The 25591-nt window shown below is 42.2% G+C and overlaps 1 protein-coding gene across 2 annotated transcripts in view; it reads right to left on the reverse strand.

The window, feature by feature from the left end:
- Nucleotides 1–7975: 7975 nt before the first annotated feature.
- Nucleotides 7976–25591, reverse strand: part of antxr2a (ANTXR cell adhesion molecule 2a) — an 83729-nt gene continuing 66113 nt past the window's right edge. For both annotated transcript variants that reach the window (XM_085476393.1, XM_085476394.1), the window contains one exon: nucleotides 7976–10498. In XM_085476393.1, coding sequence (XP_085332519.1) covers nucleotides 10460–10498 — 39 coding nt within the window. In that variant the 3' untranslated portion in view covers nucleotides 7976–10459. The remainder of the gene's footprint in view (nucleotides 10499–25591) is intronic.

The following is a 25591-nucleotide window of genomic DNA, read 5'->3' on the forward strand; positions in this document are numbered from 1 at the left end:
TTAATCCTTGGTTTTTCTCTTTTGGACCCAAAAAATTTTTTCACTGAGCTTGGAGCATAAACGTCTTGGATGGCCTGTATCCCACAGAGGTCCCAAACTGTGAAGGCTTCATCTTCACACTTTGAATCTACTGCAGGTCGCTAAGTTTAAACCACCTTTTTCTGACACATCAAAGTTTTATTCAGTTAAACTGCCATAAAACGTTGATTGTAACGCACTAGGAGTGAGATCCAGCCAACACACCTCTCTGCAGGATAACGTTTCACTGTGCTATAACCGTATTTTTCTTGAGCTCCCTGCATTCATACACATACAGTTTCTATTTTGATCCATTCAAAATAAGAGAGAGCTACTTCTGTTGAAATGTAAAATGCAGAAGGTATCACAATAACGCACTTAACGTGCAACTCCAGGCGATTACTAACACCAAATGGAGTCAACAAAACCTTTGACTGGTCAACTGGGATTATTTTTAGTTTCTCCATGTGAGCTCTGACATCTGCAAACTGAAGCTTTCTAATGGCCAGCCGGGGAAACCCCACTAAAAGTCTGTGGGAAAATAATGGGTGCATCTGTGACATCAGTAAACACTTTTCAGTTGTTAACTTCAAATCATATCCACAATAATGGTTTTCATTTTGCAAATAATGGTTGTTGGATCTTTGAACGGAATCAACTCTGATTTCCTTACCTGGATTACCAAACATGGAAGACATTCAGGTCACAATCTTTCCTCTTATGGAGCGTCAAGATCAGTTCGGAGGTAGAAGGAACAAGAACGGGGCAAAAAGTGCCTTTTATGGAGCGCTGATTACTAAAAGCTCAGTATAAAACAATAAAAAGCACAGACCTTGAAACTGGGCAAAGAGGAGAGACGCTAGAAGACAAGCAGAAGACAAAGGGGTATTTACTCAGAGGGCTTATGAAACAAGACACAGGTGGAGAAAATCATCCACTGATGAGCACACAGAAGGGAAAAAACAGGAAGTGAATAAAACAGGGACAACTAACAGATACTAATAGATGAATACTAGATACAAGAAAGAAAGTAACACTAAAAAAGACTAAAAGCTAAAGGAGAGCACATAACACATTTGGTCTCTTCAGTCATTTTATACCTGTCTGCTTGCATATGTGTTGTTGTGTTGGAGCATAATTTATTGTTTATCATGTAGGAAATTAAGCACACTTCTACAAAGCAGGCATGTGTGATATGAGTAAAAAACCCCAGACGTAACAGACTACAGAGAAATAGCAAAGTGAAGCACCACCACTGCTTACCTCGTGCATTTCTTTGTGCAGGAAATCAAAAGCACATTTCACCAAAGTTAACTCAGTTCTCATTAGTATCAGAGCTTCTCACTGCTTGCTCACCCACAGACATAATCCACTACATTAGCACCATTTCCAAACATCTGCTGGAGAAGTCAGAGGCGATCTGCTGCCTCTTCTGCTCATGCCTCTTTGGAAATGTGACATGATTACATACAAACACCTCCAGCCAATGTTCCCCTCTGCCTTCATTAAAGTGCAACGCAGAGCGCTGCTGGCAAGGTGACTCGACCCGGGTCTGCTGCAGCTCCACCCCCATCAGTTCAGCCCAGGCTCCCAGAGCCCCACGCGATTGGCTCAGAGGGCCATCCATCAGTGCGGGTAGTGGGTCAGTATGGGTTCAGACGTGGAGCAGAAGCGACCGCGGCTGCCTGCGTGGATCTTCTGCTCAAAGAAGACCTGCCATGAGCTGACAGCCAGTATGTTGGAGGTTTATCATTATCAGGCTCCAGACGGCCTGCCGACCCCTCCGGCCGGACAGGTGATCTCTCCCTGGCCACCTGACTCAACATATGCCCCCGTGGAGCTTCAACACACATATTATGCCATCATTATTTCATACCTAGCAGGAGCTTCACGTAGCACAGCCCAAATGTAGGTGCAAATGCCGGCTACTGTGAAAAGAGCTTTTTCCCCCCGCATAAGTAGAAATAGGTTGGAGAGGGAAACAAAGCACAGAAATGGCATCCGTAACCTTTTGCATGTGTTGGCCATCTGCTCATTTTAGAACAGCTTCAAAAACACTTCACACAAGCGATTTCAAAAAGCAACACAAGATTTTTGTCATGTCGCTCACCACTGCCAGAGTCTTAGCTTAATATTTATCACGTTTGCAAACTGATCATAGAGATTTACTTTAAACACACACTCTAAGCACACGCAGACTCCACAGGAACTCCTGCTTATCATGTCACTTCACCTGAGTGGTAAATGGAAAGGTTTTCTTAACTGTAGCCAATGAAATGGCAAATGGCATTAAAATGTTTGTTACTTCAAGACTTTTATAAAGAAATTTCCTGTATCTACACTAAATTAAAATGGCCTTTTAATGTATAAACATGAACCACTTTACAAGAACTTAGAGTTCGTAGACCTCTACTCGACTAATCTTTGTTTAAAGATGGTACATATGTTAATTTAAATGAATTTAACAGTTAGAACTTGTTTTTTGTACTAGTATACTTTAAGGGTTGATATGCATTAAGTCCTGTTTTGATTAGACAGTTAAACATTAACAGGGCTGCATGTGTGTTAAACTATTTTGGCAACTGAAATGTTATGTCAAATACAAGATGGTATTTTTTAAACCATTTTTTCACACATGATGCAAAATGATGCAAAACACTCTGAAACCACAGACTATAGACTGATTAGATTAGAACTTTATTAATCCCTCGGGTGGGTTCCTCCGGGAAATTCAGTTATAGAACTCATATAGAACTTAAATAAGAAAAATAGACAAAACCAACTTGATATTACCCACTGGTGTACGGAGTCCTGTTTTTAAACCTGATTTTATTTTAACATTTTGTCCGTTTTGGAGCCTCAGGCTATTTAAATAAAAATGCTGTTAGCTAACTTGGCTAACTTGCTGACTTAGCTTGTTAGCATTAGCAAGGAACTTCCAAAGGACACTGAATGTTTAATAAAGATGGACATAGCCACTGTGATAGCCTTATCTTTTGTGAAGCTACGTGAGGGACCTGACTGAAAACCAACGTGCCACCAGAGCTCATTTTTGGATGTATTTTGTCCGCCTGGGAACAATCGGCTGGTTTACAGCTAATAATTGACTGTATATGAAATAAATGCCCTCACCATTTTGGAGTTTTGTAATTAAATGACCGAGGGTAGGGTCGACTGTACAAAAACAGTAAGACTGCAGGCTCATGGCGTAATTGTCAATCACATTTCCTGTTTAATTGTCCTTTCTGACTCTAATGTAAACTTAACATGATGTTATATCCGATAAGACCCCAGACATGAAGGGAGCAGAAGCGTTGTTTTCCTGTAGACTTCTGTTGAATCAGACTTCTGCCAAGTGCCCCCCAAACATTTCTGCAATTTAGTTCAATGTATACAGTGCCGATATGTTTTATATTCTAAGGTATAGAACAATACAGAGAAATCAGATGACCCTGTATGAGCAAGCATTTGGCGACAGTGGGAACAAAAACCTCCCTTTTAACAGGAAGAAATCTCCAGCAGAACCAGGCTCATGGAGGGGCAGCCATTCACCTTGACCAGATGGGGGTGAGAAGCACTTTCTATACCAGGGGTGGGCAACTCCAGGTCTCACGGCCCGGTGTCCTGCAGGGTCCTTGATCCAACACAGCTGATTCAAATGGCTAAATGACCTCCAAAACATGTCTTGAAGTTCTCCAGAGGCCTAGTAATGAACTAATCATGTGATTTAGGTGTGTAGACCCAGGGTGAGATCTAATACCTGCAGGACTGAGGAATGTGCTATTAGTGCATGGGAAGCCATATATGACAAATAGTTGCATTGAAATATTCCAAAATGCATCAAACACAAACAAGATGTAACTGAAACTAGGGTAGGTAAAGCAAATGGCACCCACCTGTAGCTGAAAGTGACTATTTATGTAGTAATGCACAGATTTAGGCCTTTCTAATGTTCAAATGGCTTATTTATTAAAAACTAAACAAAACAAAAGTCAAACGCACAATCAGAAAGCATTTTATCACGGGTACCTACGTGAAATGATGTTTTTGGCACTTTGTTTGTCAGCCCTGGAGCTTTTGTCTCGATGGATAACATCATTTAAGAGCAGAACTGAGTCACTGTAGTTGCACCTTCCATCTCAGTTTTCCACATTCACTTAAAGCCACTGGAAAATCACACAACGTATTTTCTTCTCTTCCGTCACATTAAAGCTTTATGACTTGCATTACATATATGTGGCTTTCCACTACTTTGCTGTTCTCTTGAAATAAATGTACACCATTACCAACACTCTAATCATCTTACAGGAGTCCTAAATCTTTATCAGCATATATAGTATATTGGGCTTAAAAATTCACAGCAAGCTCACAGGAAAGAGCATCAAGATAAAGCTCTGAAATCCCAAACCGTCAAGCTCTCTTAATCCTCCCACCTGCATTTTCCATAGCCGTCAGTGAACAGCAGCCCTCCATATCGCCTGAGAAGGGGATTTAGTTGTAATGCTCTCGGAAATACAATGCATAAAATCAATTGTTAACTCTAACAAGCTGTTCTTAGGGCGGATGGACGGCCCTCTGGATCTGACAGGGTCTGGGCTCGGGCTTTGAAAGGTTAGCGGCTGTGCAGCGCTGCAGCATTTGATCCCACAGTTACCCGAATTTCAGAGACAACTGTGCAAATCTGGATAACCTGGGAAGCCAGACGGGCTTTCGGGGGGCAACAGCTGCTTAAGTCCATTCGCTGCCTGCCAGAGAAACTTTATCAGGGGAAGTGGAGGTTGAAATTTTATGGCAGCTAAGCCCCCTCCATCAAATTGTGAAAACAGAACCTTGTGGCACAGATCAGGATGGATTTAGGAGTTTGCTTGCTGTTTTCTTGGCTGCAAGCGCTAATATAAAAATAGAAGAATGCAAAGACCTTCGGATGCCGCTGTCCTCATGTGCCACTTTTATTCCAAGCACGACGTTAGTTTCCATCTGAAATACAATAGTGAATTGCAGGCAGACGCCGCTACAGTGGAAGGACGTGAATTTCTCCAGCGTTCAGTCAGAAAATTACCACCAAAATTCACTTCTCCTCTACGGCGCTTCATGTTTCTGTTTTGTAACGCATTTGTGAATTTCTTTCCTGCTAAAATGAAGAATATGTGCAGCATCTAAGCTTCTTTAAACACACGACATCTTTTGGGTAAATCGGCTGCTTTATTCTCCTCTCAGATGTCTTTTCATCTCCAAACTATTTTGTTTGTTCTAGTATAGCAGTGTGTTCATATGCACCGAGTCCATTTACATAGCACACGATGTATAAGCTTGAATGACAGCATGGTATATAAAGCGGCTCCAGTGAAGTAAAGGCAATAAAGCAGATGAGTGAAAAATGTGTGAAGAGTGTTTTTGGAAGACAAACTCTGCATCGCTGCAGTTGCATTTTGTTTTTTCTTCTTCTTCTTTTCATTTATGTGTTTTATTGTTTGTATTTAAGACAGATCAATGGCTACACAGCCTTCATAATGATAAAAAAAGGCTTTTTAGGTCTTGTTGGTAGCTCTGATGACGGCTCAATTTTCCCAGAAGGATAGCCAACTCGATCGTTGGACTTATTTCATCTCAAGTGATTTTTTTTACCCCTTCTGTGTGAAGACATTCAGCTGGTGTTTGCTAGAAACTCGGACTCACATTTTTATGTGATCTTGCACAGCGTTCATTACTGATGAACACAAACCGAGAAAAAAAAGAATAAAGGAGGAAATTCATCATGCAAAATGCAGGAAGAAGGAAAAAAAACTTTATAAATTAACAAAATGAAACTGCATCGTGTTTGAAACAGCAGCAGTGTTCATCCAGTTAGAGCGAGGCTGAGGTAGAACACGTGTTTTGTAATATCCTACAAATTAATTTGCTAGTATTAAAAAAAAAAACAATTAAAATGCAAAAATGTAATTTTGATCATCACCACATCTTTACCTGCAGTTAGATTAGTCATGCCTGCCAGTTTCTACTTCTGTAGTTATTATCTTTTAATTCATTCCTTTATTTCAGTGTGTTTTATATAAATATCTGATGTTTGCAGTTTAAAATCAGAGGCCAGCTTCTACATAAACCCACCCTGTGGAGGAAGTCGTCATACACCAGACTTCAGTCTAGAAATGTCAACTTTTATGGGCTGAATACTAAAGTCAGATTATCACCAAGTGCTTCCTGCAGCCTGCTCTGTTTAAAACAACCCCGCGTGTAGCTGCCGTCCTAAGCACAACGGTAAACAGAGCAGACGAGCTGATATTTCACTAAAGCTGTTTGTAGAGTTGTGCGATTTCATTTTTAGGAAAAAGATGATTTCTAATGTCTCTGTTTTCTAAAAGCTAAGTGAAGGGGCGAGAGTCTTCTCATGATTTAGTTCATTATTGAATTATGCTGCATGTAGAGGTTTTTTTCTTTAAAAGAAAATCTTTTTGACTAATCAACAATTAAAGGCCATAAGTGAGTTTTTCTTCAGTGTCTTTGTAAAAATTGTCAGATTTCAGTTACTTGAAAGGAAATGATCAGACTGTGACTCCTATTTTATTGCTGTCAATATGTCAATGCATTTGTGTGTGTTGTGATTATATAACTGGGGACGTTTTGAATACTTTTAATTTTAACGATTGATTAGTCAGTTATTCAGAAAACATTAATTCCCCAGTGGCATCATCTTCCATCTACTTATTTTTTCTGAACACTGAAACTGCTTTTACTTTAATTCCTTTGTGTGGGATCAACAAAGTTAATCTGATCTCATAGGCAGAAGACAAAAAATCGCTCTATAAGGATATAATAAATAATTACAATTAAATTAAATCAGTGTTAATTAGTCTTAATCCTGTGTTTTTGTTTCAGAGGAAAAAGAAATCGAGACTCTTTAAAGATCTCGTTCGACTGTTAGATGATGATCACTGCTACATTTATAAATTCAGTAAACAGCGTGCGGGTCTGTTCAGTACTTTAACAACATTCTGCTGACTTTTACTTTTGATAGATTAAAGTAAAAGCTCGATGTGCAGACATGCAGGTTTAAATAAACTGCGCCCCGTTTGTGCCGTTTGAATAGATTCGTTCATCCTCCGTCTCTACATCAAGTTTCATGAAATTTGACTTGTTTTTTTATGATTTTCTAGAAAGAAACAAAACACAAACCAACAACAACACACAAACACAGTTGTTATGACTTTACAACCTCATGTGAACAGCTGAGAGTATTTTGGTTCGACTATTTGTAACGTTAAAAAAAGTTGATTCATTTTTAAAAAAAGGGTTTTTACTAAGAAAATTCTGGTATCTGAAGACAATTTCAGTTTTATGAATAAGTAACATCTTTACTATACTTCAAAACTGACTCGTGGACTGCACAAGATTATTTCTCGATGTTTAAAATACCAGAAAGGACATTCAAAATCAGATTTTGTTGAACAACACTCATGAGTGAAGCATCTAAACTAAGAAAAAAAGTGTTTTCATGACACAACAAATCCTTCCTCAACATGGCGTTGGGGTTATTGTATATACAGCCTACACACACACACACACACAAACTGACCCGTACACACACATACACACACCTCAGCTGGCATCTTGTCACAGCATGCAAATGTGGATAAAGCAGAAGGTGTATGAGCGCATATTTTTTACTAAATGGAAGACCTCATTTTTGGGGCGTTGAAGACCTTGAAGGGATTTTGTGTGTGTGTGTGTGTGTGTGTGTGTGTGTGTGCCTCCGGTGACTGACTTCACAGGGGGAGAGGCTGCACACTGTCCACTCTGTCCACACACACTCTGTATAATCATGTTCCCTGTCGGGCCCTATAAATCTGTAAGGGCCCAATTAAAGATAGCCTTTAGCATGACCACCCCTACCAGCACACATGTGTTAAAAAGAGAGAAAGAGGAAGAAAAAACACACACACACACACACACAAAAACACTGTTCACTTTTTTGTTGAATGTATATTTGATACAACAGACTGCAGAGTGTACAACAGTGACAGAAAAAAATCAGATTAAAAATAAAAACAGTGTAAAACTCAGAAAAGCTTTAAAAACAAAAGAAGATGCAGCGGCTCACACGAATGCGAGTCGAACTTGGTCTTTAAGGTTCTACGTGAATATAAAAAAAAGACTTGAAGATATTAAAATGATAATTTACAATTCTGCACATGAAATGAGCCGATACAGAAAGTTGTGCATGCATATCGAACCGAAGCCGGAATTTGTTAAAAGTGGACAAAAATCAAAATGTGAAGTTTAAAGTTGTTGTAAAGATGTTTTAAAAAAAGTACAAAAATACTTGCATTTATTAAAAAAAAAAGCATTAATTTACAGAGAGGTACAAGCAAATTTGATTTGTTACCTCTAAATGTACAACAACGGCGTATGTGGTGTGGGGAGGGGACGCAGCGGTGACTTGTGACATGCTGTAAGCAGGATGAGTTGTGTTGTGACTGCTATGTAAATATCTCATTAGTTTGGGTTAATAATATTCCCGTGCTCTCGGTCGCTACATAAAGAAGACAAGATCTAAGTGCTAAAATTTCTCCATCCCCTGCAAGTCCAGAGCTGATGAGCCTATTAAATGTCAGCCTGCAAAATTATGCAAGAGGCTAAAAGCGTTTAAGTCGAACATAAATACCAGCGCACCCCGAGGATTCGATTCGGAATTATTTATGTCCCTCCGATCGGGACGGAGAAACAAAGGAATAATTAGTCCGGCGTGCTGCTCGCCGCCCGTCTCACGCACCCTCGTGCCCACCGAATGCGAGACGCTCGCCCGTTCCCCCTCAAACTTGATGGTTGTTGAACTTATTTTTAGTGTCATTTGATAAGCTTCCCTGCTTGCACAGAGACATCCCACTGACCCAGCCACTGGTCATTGTCTATACCGCTTCCCGTCAAAGCCGGCACGCTTTGTCAGGTTTCGACTCGAATATCCATTTTGCGTCTGAAGTACGGTATCCAAAGTGACTGGATCATTCGAGCCTTTTTCTTCAGCTGCTGCCCCCTTTCCTCCCCCACAGTGTTTCCGCTCACACTAACATCATTTGGGATTGGCGTCGTGACAGCGCGCTTGAGAAATCCACAATATATTTAAGTACATATCCCTTCCTTTTTGGGTTGGGGCGGAGGAAGGGGAGGGGGACGAAATAATTTCTGGAAATGAACAATACTTATCCGTCCATCGCATCCGCTGCTTTGGGTTTACGTTTTGGACGCGGTGCACCGTCACCGTGGCGCCGTGTCCTCTTTTTCCTGTGAATAACGCAGTAATAGGTCATTCAATGTCAAAAGGCATAAAAAACAGACAGCCAGGTCTTCACAGGCTGCTGCTTGCTGTTGCCTTTAATTATTTTAATTAAACTTTGATATTCCGCTGCTGAGCGAACTAGCGAGTTGCGACGCAGCTCGGGAGCCCTCGGAGAATTGAGACGGAGAGTCGGGCAGTGTCGAGGCAGCCGCATCTATATCTTAAAACTCTTAACTGATAGGCCTGTTTATGGTTTGTGATGTGCTACGCCTTACTGAGCAGGGAGCAGACTGAACTGAAAACAGGGGCAAAAAACACCAAGCGCCATGTCAAGGTCTTAAAGGCATCAATCCCTCAAACCTAGCTGGAGATCACCCCGGTCAGGAGGCTGTCCTGCGGTCGAATAACGCTCTATTAATTTCCTTGTCCCGAGTGCATAATGAAAGGAAGGTGTATTAAAAAAAAACAAAAAACTAAAGGGCAAAGTCTTGGTGCCTTCCAATACCTTGGGGCATCCTGTCTACAATTTGTCATGCGTGTGCACTTCTCAGTGTTAAAATGACAAGATAAGCCAGTCAAAGGGCAGCCGCCAGGCATCCAGCACAGCCGAAGTTGGAGAGGAGTCGTGATGAGACATTGCCAAAAGGCAGTGGACTTCTGCACTTGCGAGGCCCGCTGGGATTATTCCGACTTCCACGCCAAAGGCAAACAGCCCCTTCCTCCATGTTTTTTTCTTTTTTTTTTTAAAGATAGCTTCTGTCTGTGTCCACGAAATGAGGTTTTTCACAGAAGCTGCAATATGGTCAGAATATGTTAAGCCTTTGGTGCGCATGAAAAGCTAACCGTGTCTGAGTGCTAAGTTCTGGGGCACGCTGCATTCCTGCTTTGGCCTTTTTTTATTAAATAAAAAGATTTGGTTTGAGGAAAATCTAGTAAATAACTTAATAAATGAAAATTAGAGCACTATCGTTCTCCCCTTGTGTGATTTTTAAAACTGCAGAGAGGAAAAAGAACCAGAGGGGGAAACTTTGTGCACAAAGTGAAGCAGAGCGAACAGATAGTGGTTTTAGCTGCAGGGCTACACGTCTTTGAGAACAACCTGAAATTCTTCTCTTGTCCACAGCAATCAGCACATGCTGGTTTTCACACAGTAGTTCTTCTTCTTCTGTTTTACGCGTGCTGCACACGGCTGAAATTAACACACCGGCCCTGAAAATGACACACACACACACCGAGAGGATTAAAACTTTAGTAATAAACGTCCACTTTGCATTTTACTGCAGTTTTTCAAGCAAATTACACATTTTTTTTTAAAATGTCTTAATATTAAATAAAATGATTTGCATTTGATTTAGAATTTGCAGAATTTGAAAACATGTATTCCTGTGGGAGATATTTCTATACATATTATATATTCTTTAAATTGGTAAAAAGAAAAGTATAATTCAGACAGCAAAACAAATCAATCAATATTGCGATTATATTACAAAATACTGATATAGGTCTCACAAAACAATCCCCTTCCCCACGCACAAAAAAAACAAAACAAAAAACCAAACTGAAGAAGATTTTCATAAACACACACAGAGCGCGTGTAAACACACCGGGATGGATATTCAGAATAAATCAAATGAAACAAAATCTACACCGAGCTGAAATCTTTGTCTCAGCTTCAATCAAACGAAGAATCAACTGGTGACCCTGCAGCAGTGCTTTAAAAATAAAGTAAGCTCAAAATAAAAGAGATCTCAGTCGTCCCTGTGCTTTGTTTTATCTTGTGTGTTTGTAGCTTTGCCTGAGCCTCTCTGTGCAGCAGCGCCCTGCTCACTAACAGTAGGCTGACTGGCACCAAGAGGGAGCTCTCGCACAGCGAATCCCCAGCAGCCCGTCAGCCTCCATCCTCACATCTCTGCCTGCGTGAGCCTCCTCTCTCTCTCTCTCTCTCTCTGTGTTTCCTTTAGCCTGACTCCAGCATCATCCAGGTGCTCAGCTACACTTCATTCACTGATGCTAGCTGTGGAATTTGTCTTTCACTCATTGTTTTACTGGGTTGTTCTGTAATTTCACTGATTCTTTATTACGCAAAGCTGGCGCCCTCTGGGAGGCGAGAGATCTGGTTCAAACACAGGCCAAGAGGTCACAGGCCACAGACCAACTGCACAAGAGGAGAGTAAACAGGAAAATCCAGCATGTAAACATCTCCTGATCTTCTGCATGGAGTTTTTGGCGTTTAGGTTTGGCGAATGGTCAATTCACACATTCAAGAATAACAAGAGTACAGTTTGGACCCTTAACTTTCTGAGGTCGAGGGCGCTCCTGGGCTGCCTGTGTGGAAAGTTTCTGTAATCCCATCGTTAACATGATCGATTGAGTTCTATACATTTGATTTTTTCTGGAAATTAATCCCTAAATCAAACCTTTATGGGATTTATGAGCTTAAAGAAGAAGAAAAAAAACCAGCCTGCTTTTTATGCAAGTCCTGCAAAACTCATGAACAGGTACTGCGGCTGGCAGGGTTCATAAAATCAGGATTTCTGCACGGCTGCATTGCTCTGCAGGAAGAGCAGCTCACTGACTCACAGCAGCAAAGAGTAGATGAACATTTTATTTCTGCTTTTCAACACAGAGGCAGCTGAAACGCTTTGAAGATTTCATCTGAAAGGCCCCGATTCATTTCCTGCGCTGCATTTGTACCGACACGGTGACACGTGCACATGTTCGAGCGCTACAGCTGCTTCTTTCTCCTTCTGTGGAAACAAAAGCACATTCTTTCACATGCAGGCCTAACGCCGTCCAGGTGGATGCTTCCTATTGAGGCACGGCGGACAAAAATGACCAGGACTTTGGCTCCCGAGCTGCCTGCTGAATGTGGAGCTCAGCAGCCAGCTCCTCTGGTCCCGGAGCTCTTACAGTATCTGCTCTACAGTCTGGCTCGGGAGCAGAAGTGTGCACGGACCGACTGTGACAAGGGCTTTAGACAAGCTGGAGATTCTTCCATTTCTCATTATTTGGCAAGGCTGGTGGGTGTTTGGTGGAGGGGTGGGGGCTTTGCTCCATCTCTGCATGATAAGCCCCTCGACGTGTACCCTCTGCAACTAATCTCACACAGTCAACAAATAAGGCACATCAGATGCTGTTTTGGCCGCGGCCATCAGAGCGGCTAAGTTCAGTGGATTTTACGGGTTTTACGTTGCGGGGGCTTGCGAGGGAAGAAGCGTTCTCTGCAGTGGCAGAATGGCAGGCGAAGCAGGGGGATATGGTGCGAGGGCGAAGCAGGTGCAGCACAATACGGTCAAACCCATTCCAGTTCCCCTGTTCCCGGATGAACGGGGCCTGACTTGGCAGGGAGCGCTGCATTGTAACTGGGCCATGTTGGAGAGACGGAGGCCCACCTGTGCCACCCGCAGCGGCAGAACAATAGTCTGAATATGTCAGCACGGAGCGTCGGTGAAGGCTCATCAGACGGACGGCAGCGTGACCGCGGATGGACGGTCGGATTAGTCAGACGGGGAGGTGGAGAGACGAGAGGAGGGGGGAGTGGGTCAGAGAGGGTCATCAAATCCAAATGAAGACTGAGATTAATAAGGTTCATTACAGACACCCCCCGCTGGCTTTCAATTGAAACTAATGGAAACAGCTTGCAATAAATTAATAAATATATTAAATAAACAAAATAAACGCTTTAAGGTTGTGATAATTTTTAACGTACCGTAGAGGTAAAACACCATAAAAATCACAGGATTTACGCACCATTTACTCACAGTTTTGTTCTGCGAGACTCTCAGCACGAGAACAAAAACTTCCAAAGTGGAAGGAATAATAATCTGATCGGGGCCGTCGCCACCTACGCCGCAGCCGTGTTAGGAGGCCTTCGCGGCGTGCGGAGAGGAGCCGCAGAGGTCCACGTTCGTCCAGTCCTCAGACAACATGTTTGTCACTTGGACTGTCGGCTCGTTACTTGAGGCACAGCTCCAGAAGTGAATTGGTGTGCGCGTGTTTGCATGTGTGATTTTGACTCTCATCTCTCGCAGCGTTCACACCCTGAGCAGCTCGAGTCCCCCACAACTCTTTGGAGATCTCTGCTGCACGAGGTTGTGAGACTCTGCAAACTGTTAGTGGCGACTAAACTCTGCGAGATTTTTTTTTCTTGCTATTAAACGAGCCTGCAAATCATAACCAGCAAAGCTTCAGTGAACTAACAGGGAATTTAAGGAGCAGTACTTTTCCTTCTTTTTGTGCTCGAGTCGTGCATTTTCACAACAAATTCGAACCACAGATTGGCTGCCACATGTCTGCGTGAGGTTTAAACTTCACAGCACTCCTGTTTTACATCTCGGTGCCTTTCAGTAATATGAAACTGCAATATTTAAGGTGTCCCTGTCTACTTTTTTATTATTTCAGTGTTTTCATTTACTGCATTTGTATACTGTATGTTTGCATGTGTATATGCATTGACTACTGACATCAACTTGGAGAGGGGATGACTTGAGGTTGTGTAAACTCTTCAAGAAATGTCACATGACCTCAGAAAGCTTTGGCTTTAGCAAACCGGCTTTCATAACTTGTGTGTGTGTGTGTGTGTGTGTGTGTGCACTGCAACTGTTTCCAGAGTCAACTTTCTATTTAAAAGCAATATCTGCACACAATCACTCGGGTCCTCGCGAACTTATTTAGAGTGAACTGTGTCTGCTGTTGACATGAACACAGATGAACCTGGAGTCTGAAGCGTTTGAAATGTTTGTGCATGAAATGCTTTTAGTAAGCTGGCACAGCTGCGGACCCGGCTTTCATTTCACTAAAGAAGCGGAAAATATTATTTTCCGTTCACTGCTGAATACTTTCCTGAATGTGCAGGGTTTTGGGACACGCGCAACAAGGGTGGACTTACACCGTGACAACTTTCTGGGTCCCCCTGTTGGCTGGAATAACACAAACCTGAGCATGCATTCCAGACTTTCTTGCACTAATTAAGCAAATAACTTGTAAACCATCAATGATTTATGAGCTAAAGAAAAACTTGGGTTTGTCAGAACAAGTTTGAAATGTTTTTCCTTCGGCGTTTTTGGGAGATTGCTGGAAATAAACACAGCTGATGGAGATTTAGCTGCTTTCCAAATGTTTGTATTGGCTTGGTGTATTAATTGATTGTATAGTTTGTCACATTTACAATATCAGAAACCAAAAAAAAGGAGATGCACGAAAAGAAGAATCCATTTAGGTTACAGAACGAATCTCCCATCTGGACTGTAGTGTGAAAACACTTGCAAGCATGAGAGTTGTAATCCAGTTGCAAGATGCTTATTTTGCAGTGATAAGCTACAGGCTTTGAAAGATTTTATTACCAGAACAGAGACTTTTTTTCCACATTAGGGCTTTGCAGCGTATACAGTAGCTTAGTTAATCTAGGGCTTACTTAATCCAACAGCAACACTCATCACTCATTATTCCAACACTCGTCTCTGGTTGAGACAAAATGTTAATACCGTATTTTTGCAACTATAAGGCGCACATAAAAGTCTTAGATTTTCTTTAAAAAGTGCGGCGCGCCCTATAGTGCAGTGCCCCTGTGTGTTGTAAGGAGGACGTAGTAGAGAACACCATGAGAACGCTAAAGGGTGAAGTGTGGGCGTTGATCGTATATACTGGGACAATCGCACATACCTGTATAGAAGAACAGGTATGTGCATTATGCAGGACATCGTTGTTTTAACAACCCTGAAAATGGCAAAGAGACACGCTTATGAAGCACAGTTTAAACTGAAGGCCATCAGCTACGTGGAGGAACATGGAAATCGAGCAGCCGCGAGAGAATTTAAGATTAATGAATCGATGGTTCGCAAGTGGAGGAAGCTGGAAAACAAGCTCCGGCAGGTCAAGAAGACGCAGCTGAGTTTCCGCGGACATAAGGCGAGGTGGCCCGAGTTGGAGGAAAGACTCGAGCGGTGGATCATCGAGCAAAGAACGAGCGGGAGAAGCGTTTCGACGGTCACCATTCGGCTAAAAGCAGTTTCACTAGCAGAAGAAATGAAAATTGAACATTTCCGAGGAGGTCCGTCTTGGTGCTTTCGTTTTATGAAACGGTGCCATTTTTCCATCCGGACCAGGACTACGGTAGCGCAGCAACTTCCAGCGGATTATACCGGTAATGAAAAGCTGGCCATCTTCCGCTCCTACTGCAGCAAACACATCGGCGACAAAAACATCCAGCCCAGCCACATCACAAACATGGACGAGGTCCCGCTCACTTTTGACATCCCGGTGAGTCACACTGTGGAGAAGAAGGGGACCAGCACGGTAGTGATACGCACAACGGGGCACGAAAAGTCTTCTTTCACTGTTGTGCTTGGCTGCCATGCTAATGGACAGAAACTGCCGCCTATGGTGATTTTTAAGAGAAAGACTTTGCCTAAAGAGAAGTTTCCAGCAGAAATCATCATTAAGGCAAATGAAAAGGGCTGGATGGATGAGGAAATGATGAAAGAGTGGCTGAGGGAGGTGTATGTAAGGAGACCAGGTGTTTTTTTTTCCACGCATCACCATCGCTGTTGATCTGTGACTCTATGCGTGCCCATCTCACAGCCGATGTGAAAAAACTAGTGAAACAAATGAACTGTGAGCTTGCTGTCATTCCGGGATGTTTGATGGAGATTTAGCGCAGCTGTTCAATTCAGACACAGAGGATGAGGACTTCGATGGGTTTGATTGATGACAATTACCGGTAATAAAAATGTGAGTACCTAACTCAGTTTTGCTCCCGCTTTATTTTTAAACACGCATACTTGTATGCGCCCTATAATCAGGTGCGCCTTATGTGTGTGTTAAATACAGTAATGGCACACATAACTGAGACTGCGCCTTTTAGTACGGTGAGTCTTATGGTCGTGAAAATACGGTAAGCTGAGCAGCAAATTCATACTGCAAAGTACTCGCGTACAGTTATGCATGTTGCATTTCTCTTACAGTGACCACGTGTGGCACGAGGTCAGGCCGCGGTTTTTCATGATGCACACATCATATGTCAGAGTAGTGACCCTAACAATGAGAAAGATCACACGTCCAACACGACTGCGACAAATGCTTCTGACACTTATGAAATATTGTATCCATCGATCGTCTGCAAAATTTAAACCACTAAATAAGAGACTTGTCCCAAACATGTTCGCTGTATATGAAGCAGTAGCATGTGCACCCAAAATCTTTAAATACATTTTTAGAGAATATCATAAATCCTTTGTAACAATAAATAACAAAGCAACAATCAGCTTCCTCAGATCGGTAACTTCCTGATCCTGTTTTCGGACACCACCTCCACCATCTTGGACCGGAGCTGGTGATAAAAGTTTCTTTACTGCTCTGCAGCTCAAGATGATGGAGTTAAAGTCTGTCCGACCGAGAGACGAGAGATCAGAGACGTCTACATGGGTCTGAATACAGCAACGACAGCGAATTTAACAGTGTGTTTGTTAAGTACCACAGGTGGTCATCAGGAACTAAACCATCAAAATAAAAGTGAGGAGACTGTCCAACAGTCGTGCCACTGCCTCAGAGAGATGAAAAATAAAACTACACTTCGCGTACATGTTACTTTGACACAGTCACCTCTAGGGATGGGTATTGATAAGATTTTAACGATTCCGATTCCATTTTCGATTCTGTTTAACGATTCGATTCCTTATCGATTCTTTTTTTTTAAAAAGGAGAACACTAAAGTCGATTAGCTTAGAACTGTGTTTTATATCTTCTCTTTGAACAAGATAGAAATTTAGGAGTAACATGGCCTTACAAACCCAACAGTGAGATCTTAAGAGAGCCACAGCCTACGGCTCTTCAATGGGGTGTCACAGGGACCCCAGGAAAAAAAATGTATATGTAAAATAATAAAATAAATATTCTCCTGTAGCAATAACAAAGTTTAACATAAATTATTCTGTAGCAATTACACAAGAATATCCAGTAATGTCCTGCCTACAATTAAACACATTCACTTACCAAAGTGAAATCGGGGGCATCTGCTGTGGCAAATGGGTGCAAGCCTTCGACCACAAACTGAGTCACTGCTCGGTGACATTCGTCTATCCTGGCCTGAAAGGAGACGCTACCGGTAGACTGCAGCGAGAACTGCCAGCATCTGAGCCAGACTCTGTCTCTCTCATCATGGTTATCTAAATGCAACGCACAGTAATAGCAGGTTTTGTAATAAGGTAAATCGCGCTAACATAATATGCAATGCTAATTGATTAGTTACCTGCAGTATTAACGGGAGAGGACGTGGAAACGCTACCGCTGCTGCTGGGTTGAGCTTCGCTAGTCCGGAGCGGATCAAAAACACGACATTCGTTGAAAGCAATCGCGTGTTTTTTGAGCAAATGCTTTTGCATGTTCGTAGTGTTTCCTCCCTTTGATGAAATCTCTACTTTGCAAGTATTGCACGTTGCCCTGTTGTCATCCTTTCTCATAAAGTGTAACCAAACTTTTGAGCGTTTGTGCCGCTCAGGCGCCGTGTTTCCTACTGGGTAAAAGACGCTACTCAACGTGATGACGTCATTTGGGGCGACTGGAATCGATAAGGGAATCGTTTATAAAAGTGGCAAACGATTCCAAGGAATTGAAACAGTGGGAACCGGTTCTCAACAAGAACCGGTTTTCGATACCCATCCCTAGTCACCTCCATCACATCACTTTCAGATGGCAACAAACACAGGAGGCTGTTTTCCTCACCTCAGCAGATACCACACCACAAATCAACCGCACGTCTCTGGGATGAACAAGTACGTCTAGTTTGCTCAGGACTTCATTTCATATTTTTCATGTTTGTTCTGTTTGTGCAGGAAACTAATATCAGTGCACCACATTTGAACTGCCTGCCCCTCCTCCCTTGTATTAAAGGGCCTTACTGCCTTTGCATTGCAGTGCATTACACACTATCCTGTGCTGATGAGATCAAGGATAAATAAGCATTTTAAGACTAATTCAATGACTATTTTAATATTCCTGTCATGACCAATCTAGTCCCGAGTCCGTGTTCCCTCTCTGGGTCAGAGATATCGATAACAAACACTGATAACTTTCCTGATTGATTCACGGCTCCTCTTTATATCAATATGTTTTGAATGAGATAATATGAAGTAAGGATTAGACACCAGTGATTTTTTATTCTTTCGTGAGACTGCTACACTTCACACTTTGACTTTAAGTAGATGCTGTACAGGGATGGATATATGCTACCATCCAACGGATGAGGATTCACCGGGTATCCTGTTAACTAATAAATACGAAGGTTCTTCAGGGACAGAAATTTTATGAAAGATGAATGCAAAGTTTCCTTCCATGTTCAAAAAAATCAAGGAATCAATTCTTTAGGGTTTCTGAACTAAGCTATAAGCTGCTTAGTTTTAGTAATCTGCTGAGTTTTCATAAACAAAACACCAAAAACAGACAAATCCGATACCATGTGACCATGTTGTTGTTTCCTGAGTTACATTATGGATTAACTTGATTTAACTTAATTTAAGCTCTTTCCTTAAACCTTATTTAAGACTTCTGTGAGCCCAACAAAAAATGTAAACATCCACTTTTTAAATCACACTGACAGCAGCGATCTGAAGAGAAATAAAGGTGCAATTTAATCTGTTGTGTTTTATAACAATTTCAATTTATTTGTTATAAAAAAAACCAGGAAAAATTAACTGGCAATAATGCAGAATCAGACTGTATCAGTGCGTCTAAAGCAGGAGCAAATATAATTTGCCTCAGAGACCTGCAGGATGAGATTTTTGTATTTTTAAGATGTTTAAGCTACGTGAATTAAGCATCCCACTGTTACCATTAGACAAAAAGACCAGAAGAGTCCATATAAACTTTAACTAACACCACCGTGTGCTGGAAATTCACACGGTGACGTTCCTACAAACTTGAACACATATCCACGTGACGTGAACTCAAATCGATTTAATACTTTTTAAGTTTTTTATTAGTAAATGTTTGAGACTTTTAAGAACACGCAGCCACCTTGTGTATTTGTGCAGCGTTGGTTCAAACCCAAGTACAAGAAAGCAAACGCTTGATTAAAAAAAAGGTGTGAACTATTCCCTTATGAAATCCACGATCTCCCGGAAGCAGCAGACTTCGACATGTTAAAAAACAACTCCGCGCGGTGTCATCCTCCCCTTTGAGTCCCTGCCTGTCGAGCCTCAGCCACCAGACATGTGTTCTGTTTTACTCGGTGTCCTCTGCCACATATTGAACAAATTAAAAGTTCAAGTTGGACGGAGAAGCACAGCTGCACGGGGACAGAGGACAGAGCCAGAGTGTGAGCAATCCTCCCTTCATGAGGCTGCTGGCCCTCTTCTCACAGCCCCTCGTCCACACACACACATGCTCAAAGACAGACACACACATATACACTGCCCACACAGCACTGCCATCTGGCCTGCTGGGAAATCAGAGCCACCTGAGACTCGGCCAAATACATGATGCTCGCTGACAACTCGGGCATTTCTACTGATTGTAAAGAGATGAATAAAGATTACACAAGCACATAAGGTACATTGGAGGAAAAAACAGTAACTCCCTTCAGTACTGCTGTGACGTTCAGCAGATAGCTCAGAAGAAGCTGGCAAAAAAGTACGACTTTCAGGAGGAAAGTTCCAAAACAGGAAAGAGTTTCCGTTCTTACTTAATGGCCTTAGGAGCTGTGCGTATATGCAAACACTATAGTGCAGTGAGCCACAATACTACACGCACTTCGATACTCATTAAGCTTCTGTGTCACTACCAAAAACGTGCACCTGCATGGTCAAAAGTATGCAGACAGATAAAGCACAGACTGGATCGTGTGCTCCTGTAACAACATCCGTTCTCTGGACTAAGCTGGCCGCTGGAATTTGCTTCCTTTCAGTAAAAGATCCAACACTGATGCTGGGTGTTAAACTCTGAATATATCCAAATATCAAAAGTGGTGTACAAATTCTTGATGAACCGGTCATATATGGGACCCTCAGCGAAAATTTGAGACACACATCAATAAAATATCAAAGTCATTGTTTCCGCCTTATACTTTGTTTACTGCTGGTTCCACATCTCTGTCCAACAATACTGCGTTTTAAAAACCTAACCATGTCAAGTCTGAAAATTAGCTGAGGCTAGAAGTCCTGCATATGCTGCAATTTACTTTAATGGATCAATATTTGTTTGTACCAAGGTTTTGCATAGAAAACACTTCCTGAAATACATTTTCAACAAGGAATCAGTAGAAAGGATTAAATGTTAGCACAAAGTCCAAGGAGTCTAATTCACACCAGAAAATAACCTATTGCAAACCAAAAGTGCAGAAACTGCACATCCCTCGATATGTTAACTTTAGTCCCAAGGAGACTGTAGACTGCACCACGTCTGCTGTGATATCTGTTCCATTCATTCTCTTCTCTTGTCCTTATGAGGGTCGTGGGGGTGCCGGAGCCTATCCCAGCTACCATAGGGCATGAGGCAGGTACCACCCTGAACAGGTTCACATTCACATATATGGGCAATTTAGTGCTACCAATTAACCTAACCCCACTAACTGCATGCCTTTGGACTGTGGGAGGAAGCTGGAGTCCCCGGAAAAAAGAAGAGAACATGCACACAGAAAGGCTCCGCCCAGAATCTCCAAATAACTGAGAACATATTCTGTGAATCTTTAAATACACTAATTGGCCACCGTTTAAATATCACTGACACCTTCTGTTAATTCTGTTCATCATCACACTGATTATACAGAGCTCTGCTGAGAAACCTGGGGCACTCCCCAATGGCTGCAGCCTCCCTCAGCAAGACAATAAAAGAAGCTCCTAAGATGTTGTCTCCAGAAACATGACAATGATCCCAACCTGAAATATCCACTGCTGTTCTAATGCAAGACACCTCCAGAGAGTCACTGTCCAAGCCCCCTAATACATTAGCATAGAATAGAATGAATAGAACAGAATAGCCCTTTATTGTCATTGTACACGCACAACGAAGACACGGGTGCACCACAGCGACTGTGCTGGAATTAAATATAAATATCCAGGTCTGTGTAGTACTGATATATACATTCAGACATCTTTAATAATTCAGTAACTAGGATTTGCAGTTGAAATTGCGTGACGATAAAGTTGAATTCTCTACACTATATTTATATTTCATGGGTTTTCAAACTGCGACGCCGCTTTGCTTCTCTGTGAATAAAGCGGTGCATGATGGGAAATCGGGCTCTGATGGCTACTTGACTGACCCTGGGAGCAGAGAGGGAGTGAGCGACAGCTTGCAGTAAAAAAGTTACGCTAACAGGCAGCAGCATATGGTCTGCAGACTGTCAGAGCATTGCTGGCTCCCGTTTCTTGCAGACAGGAGAATATTTCAGCGGAAAAGAAAATCTGAAGGCAGAAAAGAAAAAGGTCGAGTTATTTGGGCTGCTTCTTTTTTTACGTTTCTGCTGCAACTTTGAAAACTGTGTCGATCAGATCGGGAGGATCTTGCAGCAGAGTTCGTTTTCTAACCATTACAGCAAGTCAGCGGCCAAAGTCAAAAGATCAGATCTACAGAAATCTGAGAGCTGTTATAGTTAAGAACTGATTCATTTAACATTAACAAGAATCTAGATTGTAGATTTTTTTGTTAATGTTTCTTCTCTGTGCATCAAACTCACAGCAGTCGCGCTTTTGCACGTCTCAGTTACACACTAGTCTTTATTTTCCTCTGTTTTCCGCCCTGTGCCGCGACCCGGAGGCGATAAAACAGATGCGTTTACGCTGTGAAGACCCCAGCCCCTTCCTCGCCCAGTGTTTCCAGACAATACAACTGTTGCTGGCACACTTGCATCTTTCTATCTCACTCCTCTCCCGCCTGGCTGCTGTGTGCTCGCCCTCTTAGTTTTTCTTCACTTCTTTGGTTTTGTTTTCATGCCTCGTACACGATCATTATCTCCACTCTCATGCACATCCCACGCTACTGCTTCTACTGTCTCTCACAGTCCACGTCTTCATTTTGTATTATAGATTACTTCAACGGCAAGGACGTGTATCCCCCCCTTCGGTTATCACAACTTTCAAGCCTAATTTTTTCTGCACACACATCAAATGAACACTTTGAAGCCTGATATTTAGCACACAGATGTATCTATTACTGGGTCTATGCTGCTGGGATAATCTCGGCTTTTCGTAGCTCCTTTTTTACCTGACTTGGCAGAAAAACTATGAACAACTCTACATCAAAATCTCCAAGAAGTCTGTGAGAAAAAAGAGGAACAGCCATTCTTTCACTTCTAACTTCTTGCATGTGTGATCGGTTTACTTGCAAATAAAGCTAAAAAACTACTCTGCAGGCAAGGCAACCTCTCAGTTTCCTGCAGAAAAGGTGTAATTTTAATGCACAAATACATGTCGGCAAACATTTGAGGTCTGTGCTCGGTTAAATTAGGTTTAACCACCTGATGATGAGGACGAGCTTGTTGGTAAGCAGGCGCTAATCTGTACCTGTACCTGTTCAAGCACGCAGCTGATCATCGTGCTCAGTAAAGCACCAGCTAAATGTCTAACATGCACGTCCTGCAACAGCCTCTGCATCGTGCGTTTCTCGCTGCAGAGATAAACAATATCTCCGGAAGCAGCAGTACTGTAGGTGCAGCTGTTTCCTGCCCAGGCCTCCTGCTTGCTTCCACTCACCCCCATCCTCTCTGGTTTTGTCAGAATAAGTGCACATCATTGGCAGCTAAAAGCTCTGGGCACCGTCCCTCTGGTTGTTCCAGAGAAATGCCAATCGTTTTGGCGTCAACGGGGCCCTCACAGACGGCGCATGAAGGCACAGATGGCACTAATGGACGAGCAGAATCCAACCGAGGGACCGGGACAGAGCCACACCGGAGCGCCGTCCAAATAACTGTAGTGTGAATGTACTGTATGGCCAACGCGTCACTCTGCTCTAGCGGGGCCGGTGCCACGGCAATGCGACATAAAGAATTTAAAATGATAAAATAATCATAAGAGAGAGAGACCGTGGGAGGATCAGCGTGGAGTGGTGCCAAGAGGATCAGACAGAGGAGAGATTGTTCCTGGGCTGATATGTGCTGAAGCGATTTAGACAGGCCTCATCCAAGTCAACCCACTCCAGTCCGACAACTGGGTATACAGCTAATGGACAGACTGAAACACTCTGTGCCAAGGAAGAGCCGCTTTATAGACTGCACCTTCTCCTGGTACAATGGTACTTTTGTACAACGTGCGAGCCAGCCGATAGCCTGTTCCGAGACCCGTGAGGCGTCAGACTCGCATTTAGGCTTCTTTCTTTTTTTCCTCGTTGACAAAATCTTTCCCTGCGTTTCCACGTGATGCCCACATACTGCACAATTTTAACATTTGTTGTGTAATGCATTCAGAAAAACACTGCTATGTCTCTTATTTAGCTAGTAGTGCTAAACAGATGCTTGTAGGAAGAACTAGTCACAGCTTTTGCTGGTGCTAAATGGCTCCCAAAAACCTGTTTGGAGCGCCGTGTACTTTTGATAAAAGTTTAAATACTTCCAAGCGGTCATGATACTTTATGTTTGAGCTTTTTTCAGCCGTCTGTGTGGTTTCTAAAAATGCAAGCGGCTTTCAAATAGGAGTAAAAAAGCGGATAAGTGGGCAGCTTGGAACTAGAAAATTATAGAACGACATTATAAAACTACTGACATACATAGAAAAAGTTTCTCTGGTGCAAGTAGGGCACAATAAATATATCCAATCTGTCCTAAAATTCCAAAAAAGGTATTAAGCTGTTGCACACTTCAGGTAAAAACATGCGAACTAGCAGCACCGGAATTCTGCAAAAACAAATAAAACAAAAAGGAGCCAGTTCTGCAGCGGACAGTCAGCTGTTTAGTGTCCCAAAAGCTCAGATCTACAGTGCAACGCGCTCAGATAACATGTGCAACGCTTCTGAGTAAGGACGCCAAACCAAAAATAAAGAAGGGGGGCATTTGTTAATTTTTCTTCTGGGTGCCACAGTGTATCAGTGTCCACAGAGAGCCAGTGGGCTCATCTGTACTTTCAAATTATGCGTCATCACCACAACTGTCCTCACAGAGAGGCCAGGAGAGACGCCACAAACACTCGGAACTGCACTAAAAACATAAGCTCACATCATGTCTCTCGGCCATCATCAACAAGCATCTTTTAGAACTTAAAGCGTGCGGAATATTTGTGCGTGTGACGCTCAGAGGAACAAACCTCGCTGCTGCTTAAACTTGAGGGTCGTTAGACATTTAAAGTAAACAAAGGCACCGATAATTAAATTATGGACAAATAGGATTCGTGTAGCTGCTGGACATGTCAGTGTTTCTGCTCGAGGACACATCACCACACTGCAAAAATGTGAAGCAAGGTAGCAAACAAACAGGCTTTTGCAGACGACACAACGCTGGGGGATAACTAAACACCGTGCATGCTGGACTTACAATGCAAAATATTTCAAAGTTACAGACGGCAGTGAGGTGACAACAATCGCTCTGAGTCAGCTGGTGCGATTCTGGCGTTACAACATGAACAGAAAGTCATTTCTGCAGTCGTCATCAAGTCAAACATATTTTAATATCAGTGCATCCTCCAGCTAAATGTGGGAGAATAACACGTGCCCCTCCTCAAGGAAAGAAAACTTCCACAGGACAATAAGAAATGCACTGATGATATTCACAGACGTGTAAATGCTCATCAGTCACTCAGCAGCTCTGCAGCGCGAGTCTGTTTGCACAAGTGAAAAATGCATTTTTTTCGTTGGTATATTTGAAATGTTGCCGCAAATGTGACCTCAAATGCTATCTTCATCATTTATGGATCTGTAACATTCAAAATAGGACAAAGAAATAAAGAATGTGGGGATGAGAATCAAGTTAAGAAAAACTACTAAAAGCACTGAAAAAAGTCAAAAGAGGATAAATGTGTCTTTGAACTATTACATGTTTTCTATTTTTTCAATGCTATGTTTAAGAATTTGACATTAGATTTCAGCTCTTCGGTTTCCAGTTTTCTTTGTAACATTAACGCCAATTATTTACATAATTAACGCGTCACGTAGTAACAGGACATCTTCAGGAAACCACCGACATACTACTTCCTTTTTTTAGTCTTAAAGGTTCTTTTTATACAAATATTGCAAATATCCATTTTGGCCAAACTTTGTTGCCTCAAATGAATCTGTCAATATTTGAAAAACACAGATGATTCAATCTTCACAACCTATTTGTAAACAAAGGTCTTAAGATGACTCACTAGCAGCAATGTGCTCTTACTTCGATGCCAGTCGTGTTCG

The sequence above is a fragment of the Copadichromis virginalis genome, linkage group LG12 (genome assembly GCF_057382275.1).
Source record: "Copadichromis virginalis isolate Kocher_CV1m ecotype Utaka linkage group LG12, C_Virginalis_male_GT1.1, whole genome shotgun sequence".
NCBI lineage: Eukaryota > Metazoa > Chordata > Actinopteri > Cichliformes > Cichlidae > Copadichromis > Copadichromis virginalis.